We start from the raw sequence: 16,347 nt of genomic DNA on the forward strand, positions 1-16,347 counted from the left end.
CATCTAAGTTCTGCCCACTGCTCCCATCAGAGGTCCCTATGTGCACACACTGTGCTGGCATTGAGGTGGCCTCAGACAACACTTGCTGAATTAATGAGTTACTCAAGTGTGAGACCTTGCTTTCTTATCTCTGCCTTTTGTAGAAATTTTGAGAAGTAAAAATGAAGTCCCATAAGACTGAGCTCACCTGTCCTCCACTAGGTCCTCTTCCGGTCTCCAGCTGCTTGTCCTGACAGCTCAGTTCTGGAGTGAGATCCACCTACAGGGGCTTTTATTAGACAGGGCCCCTCCTCCCACCTCACTCACATCCTGCTCTTATCTTTAATCCAACCAGATTTTTATTTAATTTTGACATTAGTGAGATATTTCTCAAGTCATAGAGAGCTTTCATGGGGGTGGGTTGTGTGGGGCTAAGGAGGGGCACCCAGCACAACAGAAGCCTGCTCAGGGCCAGATGCTGGCCCCTTAGGAGGGTTAGAAACCAGCTAAATGATCAGGTGTCAGGGGGCCCACAGGAGAACTCATGAGGTTTTTGGGTTCCGGGGCTTCAGAAAGGTGCTTGCGGGCAGTGGACGCCATGTTGAAGTCAGGAGGTCATCCGGTTTCAGTGAGACACCCATGAGGATGATGATAAGAGTAACTGCTGATAGATGGCCTGTACTCAACACACGTGGCACCACTGTCAGCTCTGTGCCCACTTCAAGGCCCTCATCCACCCACACCCACCGCAGGCACGCTGGTCCACCCAGCATCCTTGGAAACCAGAGTCAGCCTCTGCTGGTGGAGCTGAGGGGACCACCAGGGGCCATGGGTTTGTCATCTGTGTTCCTTCTTTGTGCCAGACCCCAGTGAATCCACAGACCACCCAGCAAGGTGGGTGCTCCTGTCATCGCCATGAACAGAGGGACGCCAGATTGTTCCAGGCCCTGTGACTCAGGGGCTTTGGTGATGGGAACCGCTTCCTGTGGGGCCTCCTTCCCACATGCCTGGAGTCAGGTCCCAACTGCTGGCTTCATTCCCTCAGTGAATCCTTTTACAACTTGGGCTCCAAGGCTCTGAGGGGAAGGCTGTGCTGGGGGCTGGGCACTCTAGTCAGCTAGCCTTCCTTCTTGCCCAGGAGCTGCTGTGGGCAGGGGCAAGAGGCAGGCAGGTGCAGACCCCAAGTCACAGAGGGTGAGAGGGAGAATGAGGCTGGCTCCAGAATCCCCCTCCAATGGTGAACAGGGCTGACTGCGTCTCTTGGGGAGGTGGCCGACCTGAGGGGTTGACTATGAGGACAGTGACCCCAGATGGATCATAGAGAAACAGCAAGTGTGCATGGGTGAAGGTGGCTGTCAGACTTCCTACCCCTGGTGAGGGGTGGACGGGTCAGGGCAGCCCCCTCCTGCAGACCAGGGGTGATGGAGCTCTGGGGGGCTGGACAGACAGAGTGGGCAATCACCCCACCCAGAAGAAGTCAGGGTTCCAGGCACGCTGGAGTCACATGGGGTCAGTTCAGGATTCAAGGTACCAGGAAAGTGTCTCAGTGGCTTAGGGGAGGGGCAGTAGCCACTTGGTGGCCCCCTGCCTGGCACCTAGACTGGCTTGTGGGGATGAGGAGACTGCCAGGGAGGAAGTGGTGCTAGTGTCCAGGGTGGCATCCCTGAGGCTGAAGGCAACCCTGCTGCTGATGCTAGGGTGTCCTGGGCACAGGGCCCAGCCCCAGGATCATTCTGGGTGGAGTTTCAGGGAAATGGGCTCCTGGGCACTGAAGATGGGGCACCCTCCCCCTCCCAGACTATAAGTCAGACCCTCAGTTCACTGAATTAAGCATGTGTTTTATTATTTCTTGCCTCAGAGCCTTCCTTCCACTTCTTTAAACAGAAGCAGAGGAGGGTGATAACATAAAATGTCCTACTTTGGTTTACTCTAGTGGCGGGTTAAATGTTAGAGATTTTAATTGTCTCCTCATTTTCCTTATTTGTCAACAGGAGAAGGCAATAACAAAGAACAAAGCCCCAGGCCAGCACGCCACATAAATTGGGGACTTAATCTCAGGACTCTCTCTTAGGCATCTTGTCATTCCTTACAGTATGAAACACACAGTAGCTCCAGAAATCTTTATCTCCTCACATATTCTTCTTTCCAGGACATTCTGGTCACCACTTCTCAAGTGGAACTGCCTTTAAGGGTCCCCCCCAACCCTTTACACCTGAGCACCTGGGTTTGCAGTGACCCATCCATCGCTGAATGTTGAATGAATGCAGTCATTCATTCCTGCCTCATTAGTTCACTCTTGCTGTATATGCTTCAGCCTTTTCTTTCAATGACAAATGTGTCTCCAGGGCCCTGGGAGTCAGATGTCATGCTCAGGGCTGAGCTGTTTGGGCCCTTTGTGGGTGCTGGGGAGGGCCCTTTGGGTGTCATTCTGACCAGGGCATCTGTGTCCTGGGGGCTGAATTGGACAAACTTCCACCAAGGGCTTTTATGCCGGAGGGACTGGGTGAGAGGGCCCATGGGTTCTGCCTGGGGTTAGGATCTGGGAAGCAGGGCAGCAAGGGAGCCCATGGGTCTGTGATCAGCAGGTGGCACCAGAGATCAAGACCCAGCCCAGATCACCCTGGATGTGTGGCCTTGGCTGTTGCTTAGGAAATCTCAGCCACCAGCACTGGACACGTTTCCTCAGTGCCTCACACTCCCAGGACACACTGACACACATAAGCTTGGTCACCCCATCCATACTCTCATGCTCTCACATGCACCTTCCCTCTCACATTGTGCTCTAGAGTGTTCTCTCACGTGCAGCTGCACACACATGCCTTCTCATGTGAGTGTGCGCACTTGTACTGACTGCCCCTAGGTGCACACACTCACAGGTTTTCAGTCTCACTGTCTCTCTCTCCATTTTTCTCACACAGAAATTCGACTTTAGACACACATGCCATCTCTCATTGAGTCCCTCCTAAGCCTCACATTTCCCTCAAAACAGAAATGCTTTCTCTCCTTCAGACTATATTCTCTCTCTTTGCAGATGTCTGTCATCTCCTGATTGGTCCTCCAGTGCCCTCCTTCCTGCCACATGGGACCAGGCACTCCCTTCCTGCCAGTTTGTGCAACATGCCCTTTACTGTACGGAAGGAAAACTATCCAGACATCATATGATGCCCCAACTCTAGGGTTGGCAAATTAAGGCCCCAGGTTTCTGCTTGTTTTGTTAAATGCAGTCTTATTGGACTCAGCCACTCTCATTTTCCTAGTGTCTACAGCAGCATCCACCTACAACGTCAACATTATGTAGCTGTGACAGAGACCATATGGCCTGTGAGCCTAAGATATTTACAATCTGACTCTTTAAGCAGAAGTTTGCTCCCTGAAACTCCTTGGACTCTGTGGGGCTTCTAGTGCCCACCACCCACCCCATCTGCAAGCCATTGTGCCCCCAACCCCGGGGACAGCCACACATTCCCCATGGGTTTCCAACAGGCTTGTCACTGAGAAATTGTTCTTCTTGCTGTTTTTGTTTCCCATTGACTATGTCTTCATATTTTTCTTCTACTTTTAGGGCTAATTCTTAACCTTTATGTTGCATTGACATTATTTTAATTTAGTTTGCACATTTACAATTTCAAAGCACTATTTAACATTTGTTCCTTAAAATCCAATTTTATCAGACATTTTTGAGCAAACAAAATTGTAGACAATAGTATCATCACCCCACCTACATATCTTGGGGACCCCTTGTCTACTTCAACCATCATTTGAAGCAGATCTAGTTTGGTCTAAACTCCTTCACAGTCCCTTCCCTGGAGAATTTTAAAGTGGTAATTATTCTCTGGCTAGGAACAGTGGGGTGTTAACTGTTACAAGATAAACTGTGGTGCGTTTCTGGGGGAAAACCCTGTGGCAATTAACCCAATGTGTTCAAAGGGGAATGAACACTAGGGGCAGAGCTCATGGTATGACGGCTGCAGAATCGCTTCTGTGTTTCCTTGAAGAATGTTCCAACTGACCACTTCAAATTTCCTCCCTCTAATTGCACACTAAACCTAATTAAGCATCACTAACTCCAAGCATTGTAAAGGAAATAGTGATCATTTCCTATTGTGAACAGTGAATGTGAACAAAACAGAAATGTTAAAAATGGCCCCATGGTGGATGTGGCTGGACCTCCACTCAGGTCCCCTCTACCTGGGTGGTGCCCTCAGCTCCACCTGCAGGGACAGACTCTCCAGTCTCTAAAGAACTGCCCTGGGCTGACAGCAATGTTCTGACAAACTCCAGAATGGGAGGAAATCATTGTGAATCTTATACTGATAAGGGATCAATACCCAGAATATATCAAGTACTCCTCAAACTAACAACAAAAGACAACCCAGTACAAAAATGGACAAAAAACTTTAACAGGCATTTTTTCAAAGACATACAAACTGCCAATAAGTCTATGAAAGCTTCTCAACATCATAGGTCACTGGGGAAGTGCAAATCACACCACAATGGGATCTCAGTTCACAGCTGCTAAGATGGATATACAGTAATCCAAAAATTGGAAACAAGTGTTGGTAAGGATATGGAGAAACCAGAACTGTGCATTGCCAATTAGAATGTAAAATGATGCAGCAGCTGTGGAAAATAATTTGGTGATTTCTCAAAAGTTTGAACATAAAATAACATATGGCATAGCAATTGACTCCTAAGTAAATTTCCCAAAGAACTGAAAGCAGCAACTTGACAGATATTTGTACACCCATGTTCATAGAAGCATTATGCACAATACCCCAAAGGTGGAAAAACCCAGGTATTCATCAACAGATGCACGAATAAACAAAATGTTGTATATACATAGAATGGAATAGATGTCAGCTATAAAAATGAATGAAATTTTGATATATACTACAACATGGAATGACCTTGAAAACACTGCCTTTAGTGAGATGAGGAAGACACAGAAGGATAAATACTATATGATTCCACCTACATGAAGTACCGAGAACAGGCAAATTCATAGAGACAGAAAGTAGAATAGGGGATGTCTTGGACTGGGAGGAGAGAGGATGGGGAGTTATTCTTCTAATGGGCACTGAGTTTTGGTTGGAGATGATGGAAAAGTCTTGAGTACAGATAGTGGTGATGGTGTCACAACATTGTGAATGTGTTTAATGCCACTGAATTATACACTTACAAATGGTTAAAATCATAAATGTGATGTTAGGTATATGTTATAACAAGAAAAAGTTTATGAAAATGGGGAACTGGTAATTGGTTACAAAATATAATAATCATGGATGGTTTAGAAGCTGACTTCTATACCTTTACCTTTCAACAGTGATTTCAAGAATTCAAGAGCAGAAATTAGCAGCTCTAGGATCTCTAAGGATCAGCAGTAAGGGGCTAACAGTGGGGAAACAAAAACCCAAAATATGAGAAATCTGTATTAACCATAGACGAGTATCTAAAAAGACAGTGATGTAAAAAGCAAGAATGGAATTCAGTAAGTAGAAGATAACAAAAGTGACCACCAGAATCAGGATGGTATGGGCGGCTCTGGTCTCCGGGGGGCATTTGTAGTAGATGTTGAGTGTGTGAATATACTGCACTCTCTGGTGGTGTCTGTGCAGGAGAAGCACCATGGAGCCACTGGCCCAGCCCATGATGCCAATAAACATGGCATCAGAGATGGACCACAGGATGACCATTTCTGCACCAGAACTTGAGGATGAACAGAACCACTTCCCTTGGAAGTCAGTATCATTTCCTATGTCCTGTGCACCAGTGATTATTGTGGGAATATAGATATTCATTAAGAAACTAAACATCCAGCAGATGCAACAGGAAGGACCAATGATCTTGGGGGCTCTTCCGCTGAGCATCATCCACTCCAGTCTCCCAGGGATGAGAGCGAAGAACTGAAAGGTGCTGAGGACACAGGTGTAGTACAGCATGGTGTCGCGAGCCACTCTCTGTATATAATATACAAATTTACACCCAAGACTGGACAAGGGCTTCCTCAAAAGAAAAGCTGCCTCCATGTGGGGAGTTCCAGTGGAGAGAAGAAACAAGAGATTAGCCATGGCCACGTGGGTGAGAATTGTGTGTGTGGGCCTGTGCTTGTGGCCAAGCAAGATCGGAGAGACATTATGGAAGAAGAGAATGACATTAGCCAGAGTCCCAACCCCAATCTGTAAAAGAAAGATGGTTTTCACAGCCACTAACACCGTGGTTCTTAGGACATCTTTTTGAAAAGACATGGAGATGGTTTCAGAGTGGCTTGGAGCAAAAGGTGGACATGCTGGTGATGACATCAGCAGTCTTCTTACATAGTGAACACTGGAAAAGGATTTTTGCTCTTTCTTCTACTGAGAAGGGACACACTGTCATACTCCACAGGAGGGGCTCAACCTGGAGAATGTACACCTGACATCAGGTATAATTTTCATCATTATTTTGAATTTATTTCTATTTACTATTATATTCTGATTCTCCATCAGAATGCAAGGTCCATGAACTCAGGAACCACGTCTGTCTTGTTCAACAATATAGTTGACACACAATAGGTGATAAATAACACTTACTGAGTATATGAGTAAGTGACAGGAGACAAAGACAAGAAAGTACTGTCTCTCCCTTAGAATCCATGGTGACCCTGCTGATATAATAAAGTATTAACTTAAGAGAATGAAATGGAAAATGCAAGAATACTGTTGAGATTATAAGATTGTCTAATTTTAATAGACTTGCAAGAGAATCAGTTGTCCACAGCTGAGGACTCATAGTTCATCAGTTACAGAGATAAAAATCAGTTGTGGACTTCTGGTTTCCTGATTTTTGGGTAAGGAGCATGGACGTCACCATTCCATCCTAACACAAGAAAAAACTGAATAGAGTGACAATCCTTGGATCTGTAAGCATAGTGAGGACACAGGAAATATTGGGGCCCCTGAGTCTGGAGAGAGGGACAGGGGAATAGAAGGAATCCAAGCTTACTGGACCAGAGACTCATGAGCAGGAACCACATGGGAACAAGGTCTGAGGTGGGAAAACCTGCTCTATAACGGACAGATTGCTGGGGGTCAGTGTGGACAAGTCTAAGAGTTAGAAACTTCAGGCAGAACAAGTTACAAGGGTCCCCCTACACACTTGTGAGTTTTACCACCAGGAGCTTGACCACATTCTCTCAGTAAATAACAGAGAAAATTCTGCTTGTGCTTGTGGCAGGGGGAGGGACAAGAAACCATTCTGAAGCACACCAGAGCCCTGTGTTCTTCTGAACAAGCTCTGTCCTCAGGAGAAAGGAGTTAACTGGATCCTACCCTGCTGGGGTATTGTCAGAGCCCAACTGACCTGGGGAAGGGAAATACCCGACTCCAGCCCACTCTAGTCATCCTGTCCCACCCAAAGGGGGAGAAAAACCTAAGAAACACTTGCAAAGTTCGAAGTCCAGAGGCACAGTCTCAGCATAAGACTCAGCCCTATTCTGAGGACCGTAGAACACTCCCCCTCTCCACACACCTCACCACCACAATGATATGGTCAGACCTGCTGGTTGTACATTCTCTGGGGCACAACAGGCAGCAACCCCAAAGGTGAGGTACCTCCCTTATACCAACAATCACCTGGCAGAATGCAGAAGGACACTCTTGCCCCTACACAGATGATGACCCCCAGCCCCGTATAGTCACCCAGGGGGAACCACCACAGCCATGGTCAGAAACCAAACCACAGAAACTGCCTTGTGCTGTCACAGAAATGCACACCCAAGTGTCTGCCTCCCCTCAGGAACCTCTCTTCACTCACAGGCATGGAGGGACCAGCCAGGGCAGGTCACTCTCCATGCATTTGGACAAGCTGGTGCAAACCACTGTTGGAAAACCAAAGAGACCCTGAAGCTCTATTTTCCAACCACTTTTCTGATGGCACAGCTTTGTTTCACTAAACAAAACAGAGAGGCATTTGTATCTCTCATGTCTGAGCACTTTTTCCTCCACAGGCTTCCTCAGAGCTTCTGGGGTTTTGTATCTGCTGTGACTGAGAATGCATACAACACAGGGGAAGCAGCCAGAATTGATTCTGATGCTTTACTAGCAGAGGTTTGTGTAACTCATTACAGTTGAGCACAGAAATCAGAGCTGGTTTGTAGACCTCCTAAGAGAGAAGGAGAAAGCCTACCAAACAGAGCTCATCGTGTGCCCAGGGCAATGGACAGAGGAATTGGGAATAGGCCCTGGATGGAGGGATACAGTGAGAGTTGGGGAAGGTGGAAGGAATTTGTTTCCAGAGTAGAACTGCTAAACGTTTTCTCAGAAATTGCCTCTGATGGCATCTTGGTCTTAGCCATCACTATCACTTTTGGAGTCTTTGCCATATTGATTGGCCAGTCTTAGCCTGTCCTGGCTGCTATAACAAAATACACTGACTGGATGGTTTATAAACAAGAGAAATTTATTGTTCACTGTTCTTGAGCTGGAAGTCCAAGATCAAGACTGCAGCATTGTAGCCTTCTGGGGAGGGCCCCCTTCTTGATTCACAGCTGATGCCTTTTTGCTGTGTCCCCACATAGTAGAAACGGGTGACTGAACTCTCTGAAGCCTTTATATATACACTAATCCAATTTATAAGGGCTCCATCCTCATGACCTCAGCACTTCCCAAAGGCCCACCTCCTAATACTATCCTCTTTGGGGGTTACCATTTCAACATATGAATTTTGTGGAGACACAGACATTCAGACCATAGCATGACCAAGGTATATTTCACCATATTTCCAAATATGAAATGCACTGTTGAATTGCCACAGAGAAATGCACTGAGGACTTGCCATTGTTCTAATTCCTAATTCTGATTTAAAAAAATAAATGTACGTTGCTTATTTTCCAATATTCACACCATTTTTGTAGGCTTGAAAATTAACTGGATTTCATCTCAATGCAAATTCTTTTTTCTCCCCTCTGCTCCCTTAGGTTAAGGAAGGACAGAGGGGCATTTTCCCATTCAATTAGAAAGAGAAAAATCTGAGCCACACTTACACACACAACACAAAGTACACACAGAAGAGCAACACAGAAATAACTGAGAAAACTGCATCCTATGGAAGGGGGATTTGAAAAAGGAAAAATGTGTGTCATTAGAGGGCAGATTATTTCTTTCTGTATTTTTCTATTTGTACATGTGTGTATCTATCACTGGATCTTATTTCAAATTTCAGGATTTTTTAAGTCATAACCTAAACTCTGCACGTCAATTTATACTACTGTATTCACACCGAACCCCAGTCTGTTAGGTCTGAGAAAATGGGTAGACTCTTGTGTACATGGTGGAGGAGCTCAGCGGGTCTGGCCTACAAGGCTGGACACAGATTCCAAGGGGAACTGTCCCTCTTTCTCTCATTGTCAGGGACTCCGGGGCACAGGGATTTGCAGTGAACCTCATGACTCTGGTCCCACTCTGAAAAGCACCCCAACACATCCCCACCTTCCACCTGCACAGCCAGGGCATTAGTGGGCAGCTCTGGACAAGGCAGGGTCAGCACCTGTCCTGCCCAATGTTAGTGCACAACCACAGCCCTGAGTTCCTCTCCTGCTGAAGACCCCTCCCTCCTGTTCTCTGCCCTAAGACTGAACGAAAGGAAGCACTCACCTGGCTGGTCTTTGCTCCATAGCTCAGTGCAGAGAAGTGTCAATCAGGATGGGCCATAGTTACAGAGATGGGGTTCCTGGACCTGATCTCCCCACAGAGGAGCCATTATCATGTCATCTGCAGTATGGGTGACACCGTCTGCATGGAGAGTCTGGGGTGTCTCTAATTAAGGGAAAATCTTATCTCCTGTGCAAATCACCCTCAGCCACTTCTGGTGATTAGTGGAAACTCTTGACAATTATTGAGAAGATCTACATGAGCAGCTGAGCAGAAGGCAGAGAAAGTTTTCTATGGTCCCTGTGGGAGAATAAGTTTAGAATGAAAGTTGTTATTGGGGGTGGAAGGGACACTCCAAAGTACATCAGGGGCTCCCTTCACTGTGTTTCCTGTTGGGCATTTTCCTTCATCCTTTTTCACTTTTCCAGAACTGGTCCAAAGTTTCTTCACAGTGGTCATCAGCATATGATCTGGAAGCTGCTCTTTCCCATGAGTTTAAGTTCTACAATGTTTGCTGTTTATGGTCTCAGGTATGTTCAACCAGGATAATACCCTCTTTGAAAGCAGTGTTTCCCCCTCAGTCTTGGGTCGCCCTAATGTCCACATGACTCTGTAAGGAGATTCAAATTTGTTCTAAGTCACACATGGAGCCTCTGTTCCTTGAGTTTCTCATTGGACTACCAGCCTGTCCCTGTGTTCCAGACTATAAGCACTGGAAAAGAGAAGGATTCCTGTACACACAGAGAGGGATTAGGAAAAAGCACTGATTAGGAAATATTGAGAAACCACATTTAATAGTTTAAAATTGATCATTGGAATTATCAGTTCCTAACTGTTAATTTCAATTGATAATTGGATCTTGGAAACAAGCACCCTCAGCTGGCAAATGGGCTGATGTCCTTATGAGAGACCACGGAGCAGTAGGGCCACAATATTCCCTCCCCACTGGGCTCCTTCTGCAATGAATTCATGCACTAGAGGCCTCAGATACATCCACATTTCAGGTACACGAGGTGTTGAAGATGAGCCAACAGATAGGACACCTACTGCTTCTTTAAAGTGTCTAACCATGGTGTCTGTCTGGGAAAAATGTGCATAATGATAGTTTTAATATGTAGAGCAATTATTCATCATGGGGATGTGTCATCTTTAAACATGTAGAGATACTGAGGACCTACTATGTACTATCCCCAAGAGTAGGTAATGAAGACACACGCAGAAATACTCATGGCCCTGGTCCTGATATTTGGAATGCTGGTTAGAATGAAAGACATGATTCATCCTGAAGCTTTCAGCCGAGGTGGGGAAAGGGTCTAGGTCTGGGCTGTCCAGTGTGGGAGCCCCAGTCACATGCGGCTGCTGAGCCCCTGACATGGGCTCCTCTGAACGGAGAGGTGCTGTGTTTGTAAAATACACACTGGATTTCAAACATGGAATAAGGTAGAGAGAATGTAAATTATCTTGTCAGAACTTTTCAGAATTGATTACAGCTTGAAATGGCAACATTTGGGGTATTAAAATAATTTAAACTGTTTCTTTCCATCTTCTTTAATGTGGCTACTAGATAATTTATGAAATTATAATTACATCTGTGGGTCATGATCTATTCCTATTAAACATTGCTGGTCTGGACTCAAAACCCTTCAACCTCCACAGCTGGACCCACCTGGCTGAAGTAAAAGCCCCAGCAGAACCAAGAGGTTGAATAAGTCAGTGGGGAAAACACAATTCACCATCTTAAGGAGTCTGTCAAGCTATGACGACTAATGAAACGGAAGACACTGTCACTTCTCCAGCCTGTGTATAAAAATTGAAGTCTGCCTATTGCTCCTGGGGCAGAGCATCCAGTCCAGGGTCCCTGAGTGCATACACTGTGCTGGCATTGAGCTGGCCTCAGACGGCACTTGCTGAATTAATACATCACTCCATTCCTAGGACCTTCTCGTCATATCTGATACTTGCAGAACTCTGAGATGTGAACAAGAAATTCCATCAGATTGGACTCCCTGCAAGTCCACTGGGTTCTCCTGTGGCCTCCACCTGCTTCCACTGGCAGCTCAGTTCTGGATGAGAATCCCCCACAAGCGGCTTTTACTGGAGATGGTCCCTCCTCCCTCCTTATTCATATTCCACCTCTCCTCTATAATCTCTCAGATTTTGATGTGATTCTGGCATATGTGATTTTTACTGAGAACCTCAACAGTTTACCACTTAAAATGGAGAACAATTTATCCTAAAAATGCTTTTATTTTTACTAATATTGATGAAATATTGTTTTATAATCATTCTGAAATAGATCTGGAGCATTACGATTGTTGATAACTATTTATTTGGAATGAGGGCAGAAATATTTAGAACAAATATTTGGCATCAGTTTCAATCCTCAAGAAATGAACGCAAATGGTTTCAAATACTTTTTGCTGACAAATGCAAAAGTTCCTTATATTTAGACTGGAAATTACTACTCAGAAGTATTTCATAATATCATACTCACTGGATCTCAATCGTGTCTTCAAAATGGGTGTTTTCTCCATGGTTGGAAGTTCTCTTTAGAAATTGGTAAATAAGCCCCCAAATCGTTCCCCACTGTCCACACTCTCACACACGCTCTCACACTCTCACACGCACCTTCCCTCTCACAGACATGTTCTAGAATGTTCTCTCACATGCAGTTGCACACACGCGTGCTTTCCCTGGTGAATGTGCACACTTGTAGTTGACTATCCCTATCTGCACACGCTCACAGCTTTTCAGTCTCACCCTGTCTCTCCATTTTTCTCACACAGAAACTCCACCTCAGACACACACTCTCTCAGCCAGCCCCTCTTCTGCCTCACGTCTCCCTTAAAACAGAAATGCTTTCTCTCCTTCAGACTGTCTGCTCTCTCTGCGCATGCCTATCCTCTCCTGGTTGGTCCTCAGCACTATCCTGGCTGCCATGTGGGATCCAGCGCCCCCTTCCTGCCAGTTTGTGTAACTTGCCCTTTACTGTGTGGAACAGAAATGGACCCACACATCACACTAAAGCCCCAGGTTTGTGCTTGTCTTGATAAATAAAGTTTTATTGGAACATAATAATGCTCCTTTGGATGCTTCTGAACCACAGCGGCATCAATAAGTGTGTATGGTAGAGAACATATGCTCCGAAAGCCTGCAATATTTACGGTAGACTCTGCTCCCTGCAACTCCTTGTACATTGTGGGACTTTGAGTGTAATTTTAGGGATGATTCTGTAACATTGTGTTTCATTCTCAAAATGTATTTGATTTTATTTTGAATATTAATATCAAAAAGCACTGTGGAAGGATTGCTCCATAAAAATATAAGTTTTAATGGACTTTTTCAAGCACACAAAACTATAGGCAGAAGTAACACAACCCAACACACACACCTTGGGAACGCCTTGTATACTTTCAACCATCGTTTACCTTGAGCAGATCTAGTTTCATCTATACTCCCTTAGAATCCCTTCCCCTGGAGAATTTTGTAAATGACTATTCTACTCAAGGTAGGAACAGTTGACTGTTACCGTTAAGAGATACACTGTCGTGCATTTATAGGGGAAATCCTGCAGCAATTAATCAATGTGTTCAAAGGGGAATGACACACTAGGGGAGAGGCTCATGGTATGATGGCTGCAGAATCACTTCTGTGTCGCCTTAAGGAGTCTTCCAACTGATCACTTCAAATTTCCTTACCAACTGCGCACATAAACCTAATTATCATTAACTCCAAGCATTAGGAAGAAAAGAGTGATTATTTGAAAGTGTAACAACACAGAAATGATAAAAATGGCCCCGTGATGGATATGGTTTGGATCTCTACTCAGATCCCCTCTACTGGGCTGGCACATTCAGCCCCACCTGCAAGGATAGACTCACCAGTCTTTTAAGAATTGTCCTGGGCTGACAGCACCTGGCTCATGGGGAAATGCTGGGAGGTCACTCTCACTCTACCCCATGGCCTGCAGCAAATGTTGGACTGAAATGGGGGCAAGAACCTAATATCAGGGGTAGCTAAGGTCCATTCCTCTTGCATTCAGGTGAGGTGACTGTGTTGCCCTTCCTACTTCAGTGCCCCTGTGGGATCAGGCTGAGATCAGGCTTCAGCTGAAATTATCTCTTGATTAAGTTGCTTCTGCTGCCTTATCTGCCTTCCTCCATCCCTTATAGGTTCTTCCTGACAGCACTCACTCACTCTCGATAACTTGTTGCGTAACAATTCCCATCTAGAAATATAACCCGTCCAGGTCTGGGCTGTCAGAGGAGGCTTCTGAGAGGTGTCTTCTGAGCAGCTCCCTGAATCAGGCAGGGAGTCAGGCAGGGAACAGAGAGGTAGGAGGTCTTACAACAATTGTTTGTTGACCTTTCTGTTTGCCAGACACTGTCTCAGATCATGATGTGCTTCCATTAGCAGTGTTTTTCTGAGCAGCAAAGAGGCCCCGAGGTTGGAGTATCAAGACAAAGAAGGAGAGGAGTTGGGGGTTGGAACCCGGGCATCGTGCTGTTGAGCCCAGGGTCTTATCTTTCAGGCATTCTGCTGCTCTCAAGTCTCAGCATCCTCACTGGCCTATGAGGGACCGGATGAAGCTCTACCTCCATCCAGGTTTGGGGTAGGTGAGCTCAGCTTCCCACATCCGAGAGGGCTCAGGTCCGTGGAATGGACATCAGGATGTCATAGAAGCCAGGCTGGAGAAGGTACCAGGTGGAAAGGTGGATTAATTTCTAGAATAAACAGAGAACTACTAACACTCAACAATAAAATTAATGAAAATTTTGATTCAAAAAATGGTTAAACGACTTGAATAGACATTTTTCTGAGGAAGATATACAAATGGTCAATAACCATATGGAAAGGTGCTCACCATCACTAATCATTAGGTAAATGCAGATCAAAACTATAGGGAGATACCTCCTCACACTTATCAGGATGTGTATTATTTAAAAAGAAAAACACAGAAAATAACAGGTGTTTGTGAGGATGTGGAGGAATTTGAACCCTTGTGCACTGTTTGTGGGAATGGAGGAGGGAGCAACTGCTGTGGAAACAGTATTGCGCTTTCTGAAAAATTAATGTTAGAATTACCATACAACCCAGAAATTCCCCTTCTCAGTATATACCTGAAAGAATTGGAAGTAGGGTCTTGAAGAGTTGTTTGTAGAATGTGGTATGTCCATACAATAGAATATTATTCAGCTTTAACAAGAAAGGAAATTTTGACTCATGCTACAACATGGATGAAACTTGAAGATATTATGCTAAGTGAAATAAGCTAGTCTCAAAAAGAAAAATACTCCATGATCACACTTATATCAGTTACTTAGAATAGTCCAACTTATATAAACAGAAAGAAGAAAGGTGGCTGCCAGGGGCTGGGAATAGGGGGTGTGGACAATTATTGTTTAATGGGGACAGAGTTTCAGTTTTGCAAGACAAAGAGATGTGGAGATGGATCATAGTGATGGTTGCACAATAATATAAAGGTGTTTAATAACATTGAATTGTACACTTAAAATGGTTAAGGCAGTCAATTTCCTATTATATGTATTTTACTACAACTGTTTAAAAATTTAAAGACAGAATACAAATTAAAAGAGGTCTGTGGGACAATATCAAGAATTACAACGTACATGTGATTGGAGTCTCAGAAAGTGTAGAGAGAGAAAAAAGGACAGAAATTGAATAACTATGGGCTGAAAACTTCTCGATTTTTGCAAAAACATCAATCTACTAATCCAAGAAGTTCAAGGAACCCTAAGTACAATAGTAAAGAAAACCATACCTGAACATTATCATAATCAAACTAATAAAGGCCAAAGATAAAGAGAAAATCTTGAAAGTTGCAAGAGAAAAATGACATATCATTCATAAGGTTGGGTTTCTAAACCTCAGCAATATGGACATTCTGGGCTGGAGTACTTCATTGTGGAAGGCTGTCCTGTACTTTTTATAATATTTTGTGACAGCTCTGGGCTGTACCCTCTTATTTTCTCTTATTCGCCTTTTAACATCTATAGAATCTGTGGTGATGTTTCTTGCTCATTCCTCGTACCACGGGTGATGTGTTCGCTCTCTCTCCCTTCCTCTCTCTCTCACTCTAAATAAAGATTTATCAATTTCTTTGATCTTGTAGAAAACAGCTTTAGGTCTCTTGACCTGCTCTAATATTCATCTATTTTCTATTTTATTGATTGCCACTACGGTGTTTAATATGTCTTTCCTTCTGTTACTCGGGTTGCATCACTCTTAGTTTGCTAACTTAACATGGGAGCTTCCATGACTGATGGTGGTACTTTCATGCTTCCTAATGATTTTCATGCTGTACATTTCTGTCAAACTTTAGCTGCATCTACGTATTTTGATAAGTTGTGCTTTTATTTTCATTCAGCTCATGATATTTTCTAGTTCCCCTTACAATTTCATTTTTGATCTTTATTTTATGTTGAAGTATGCTATTTAATTGTCTCACATCTGGGTACTTCCCAGGTTTCTTTCTATTACAATTTCTTCTTTTTTTCCTGCTGAGGAAGATTCACCCTGAGCTAACCTCTGTTGCCTAACTTCCTCTTTTTGTATGTGAGCCGTTGCCATAGCCTGGCCACTGACAGACGACTGGTGTAGGTCCACACCCAGGAACTGAAGGCAGGGGGCTGAGGCGGAGCATTCTGAGCCTAACCACTAGGCCACTGGGGCTGGCCTGTGTCATAATTTCTAATTCAATTCTGTCACCATCAGAAAACCA

General features: G+C 44.7%; 1 protein-coding gene across 1 annotated transcript; it reads right to left on the bottom strand.

Moving 5' to 3' along the window:
- Positions 1-5,315: 5,315 nt before the first annotated feature.
- Positions 5,316-6,224, bottom strand: LOC101397200 (vomeronasal type-1 receptor 1-like). The gene has a single exon (XM_004439099.3). The coding sequence runs from the start codon at positions 6,222-6,224 to the stop codon at positions 5,316-5,318; it is 909 nt and encodes a 302-aa protein (XP_004439156.1).
- Between the last annotated feature and the right edge of the window lie 10,123 nt (positions 6,225-16,347).

The sequence above is a fragment of the Ceratotherium simum genome, chromosome 33 (genome assembly GCF_057802395.1).
Source record: "Ceratotherium simum simum isolate JZ-2026a chromosome 33, ASM5780239v1, whole genome shotgun sequence".
NCBI lineage: Eukaryota > Metazoa > Chordata > Mammalia > Perissodactyla > Rhinocerotidae > Ceratotherium > Ceratotherium simum.

Excerpts from the sequence above, each read along its gene's own strand:
- LOC101397200 (XM_004439099.3), bottom strand. The coding sequence starts at position 6,224 with ATGTCTTTTCAAAAAGATGTCCTAAGAACCACGGTGTTAGTGGCTGTG.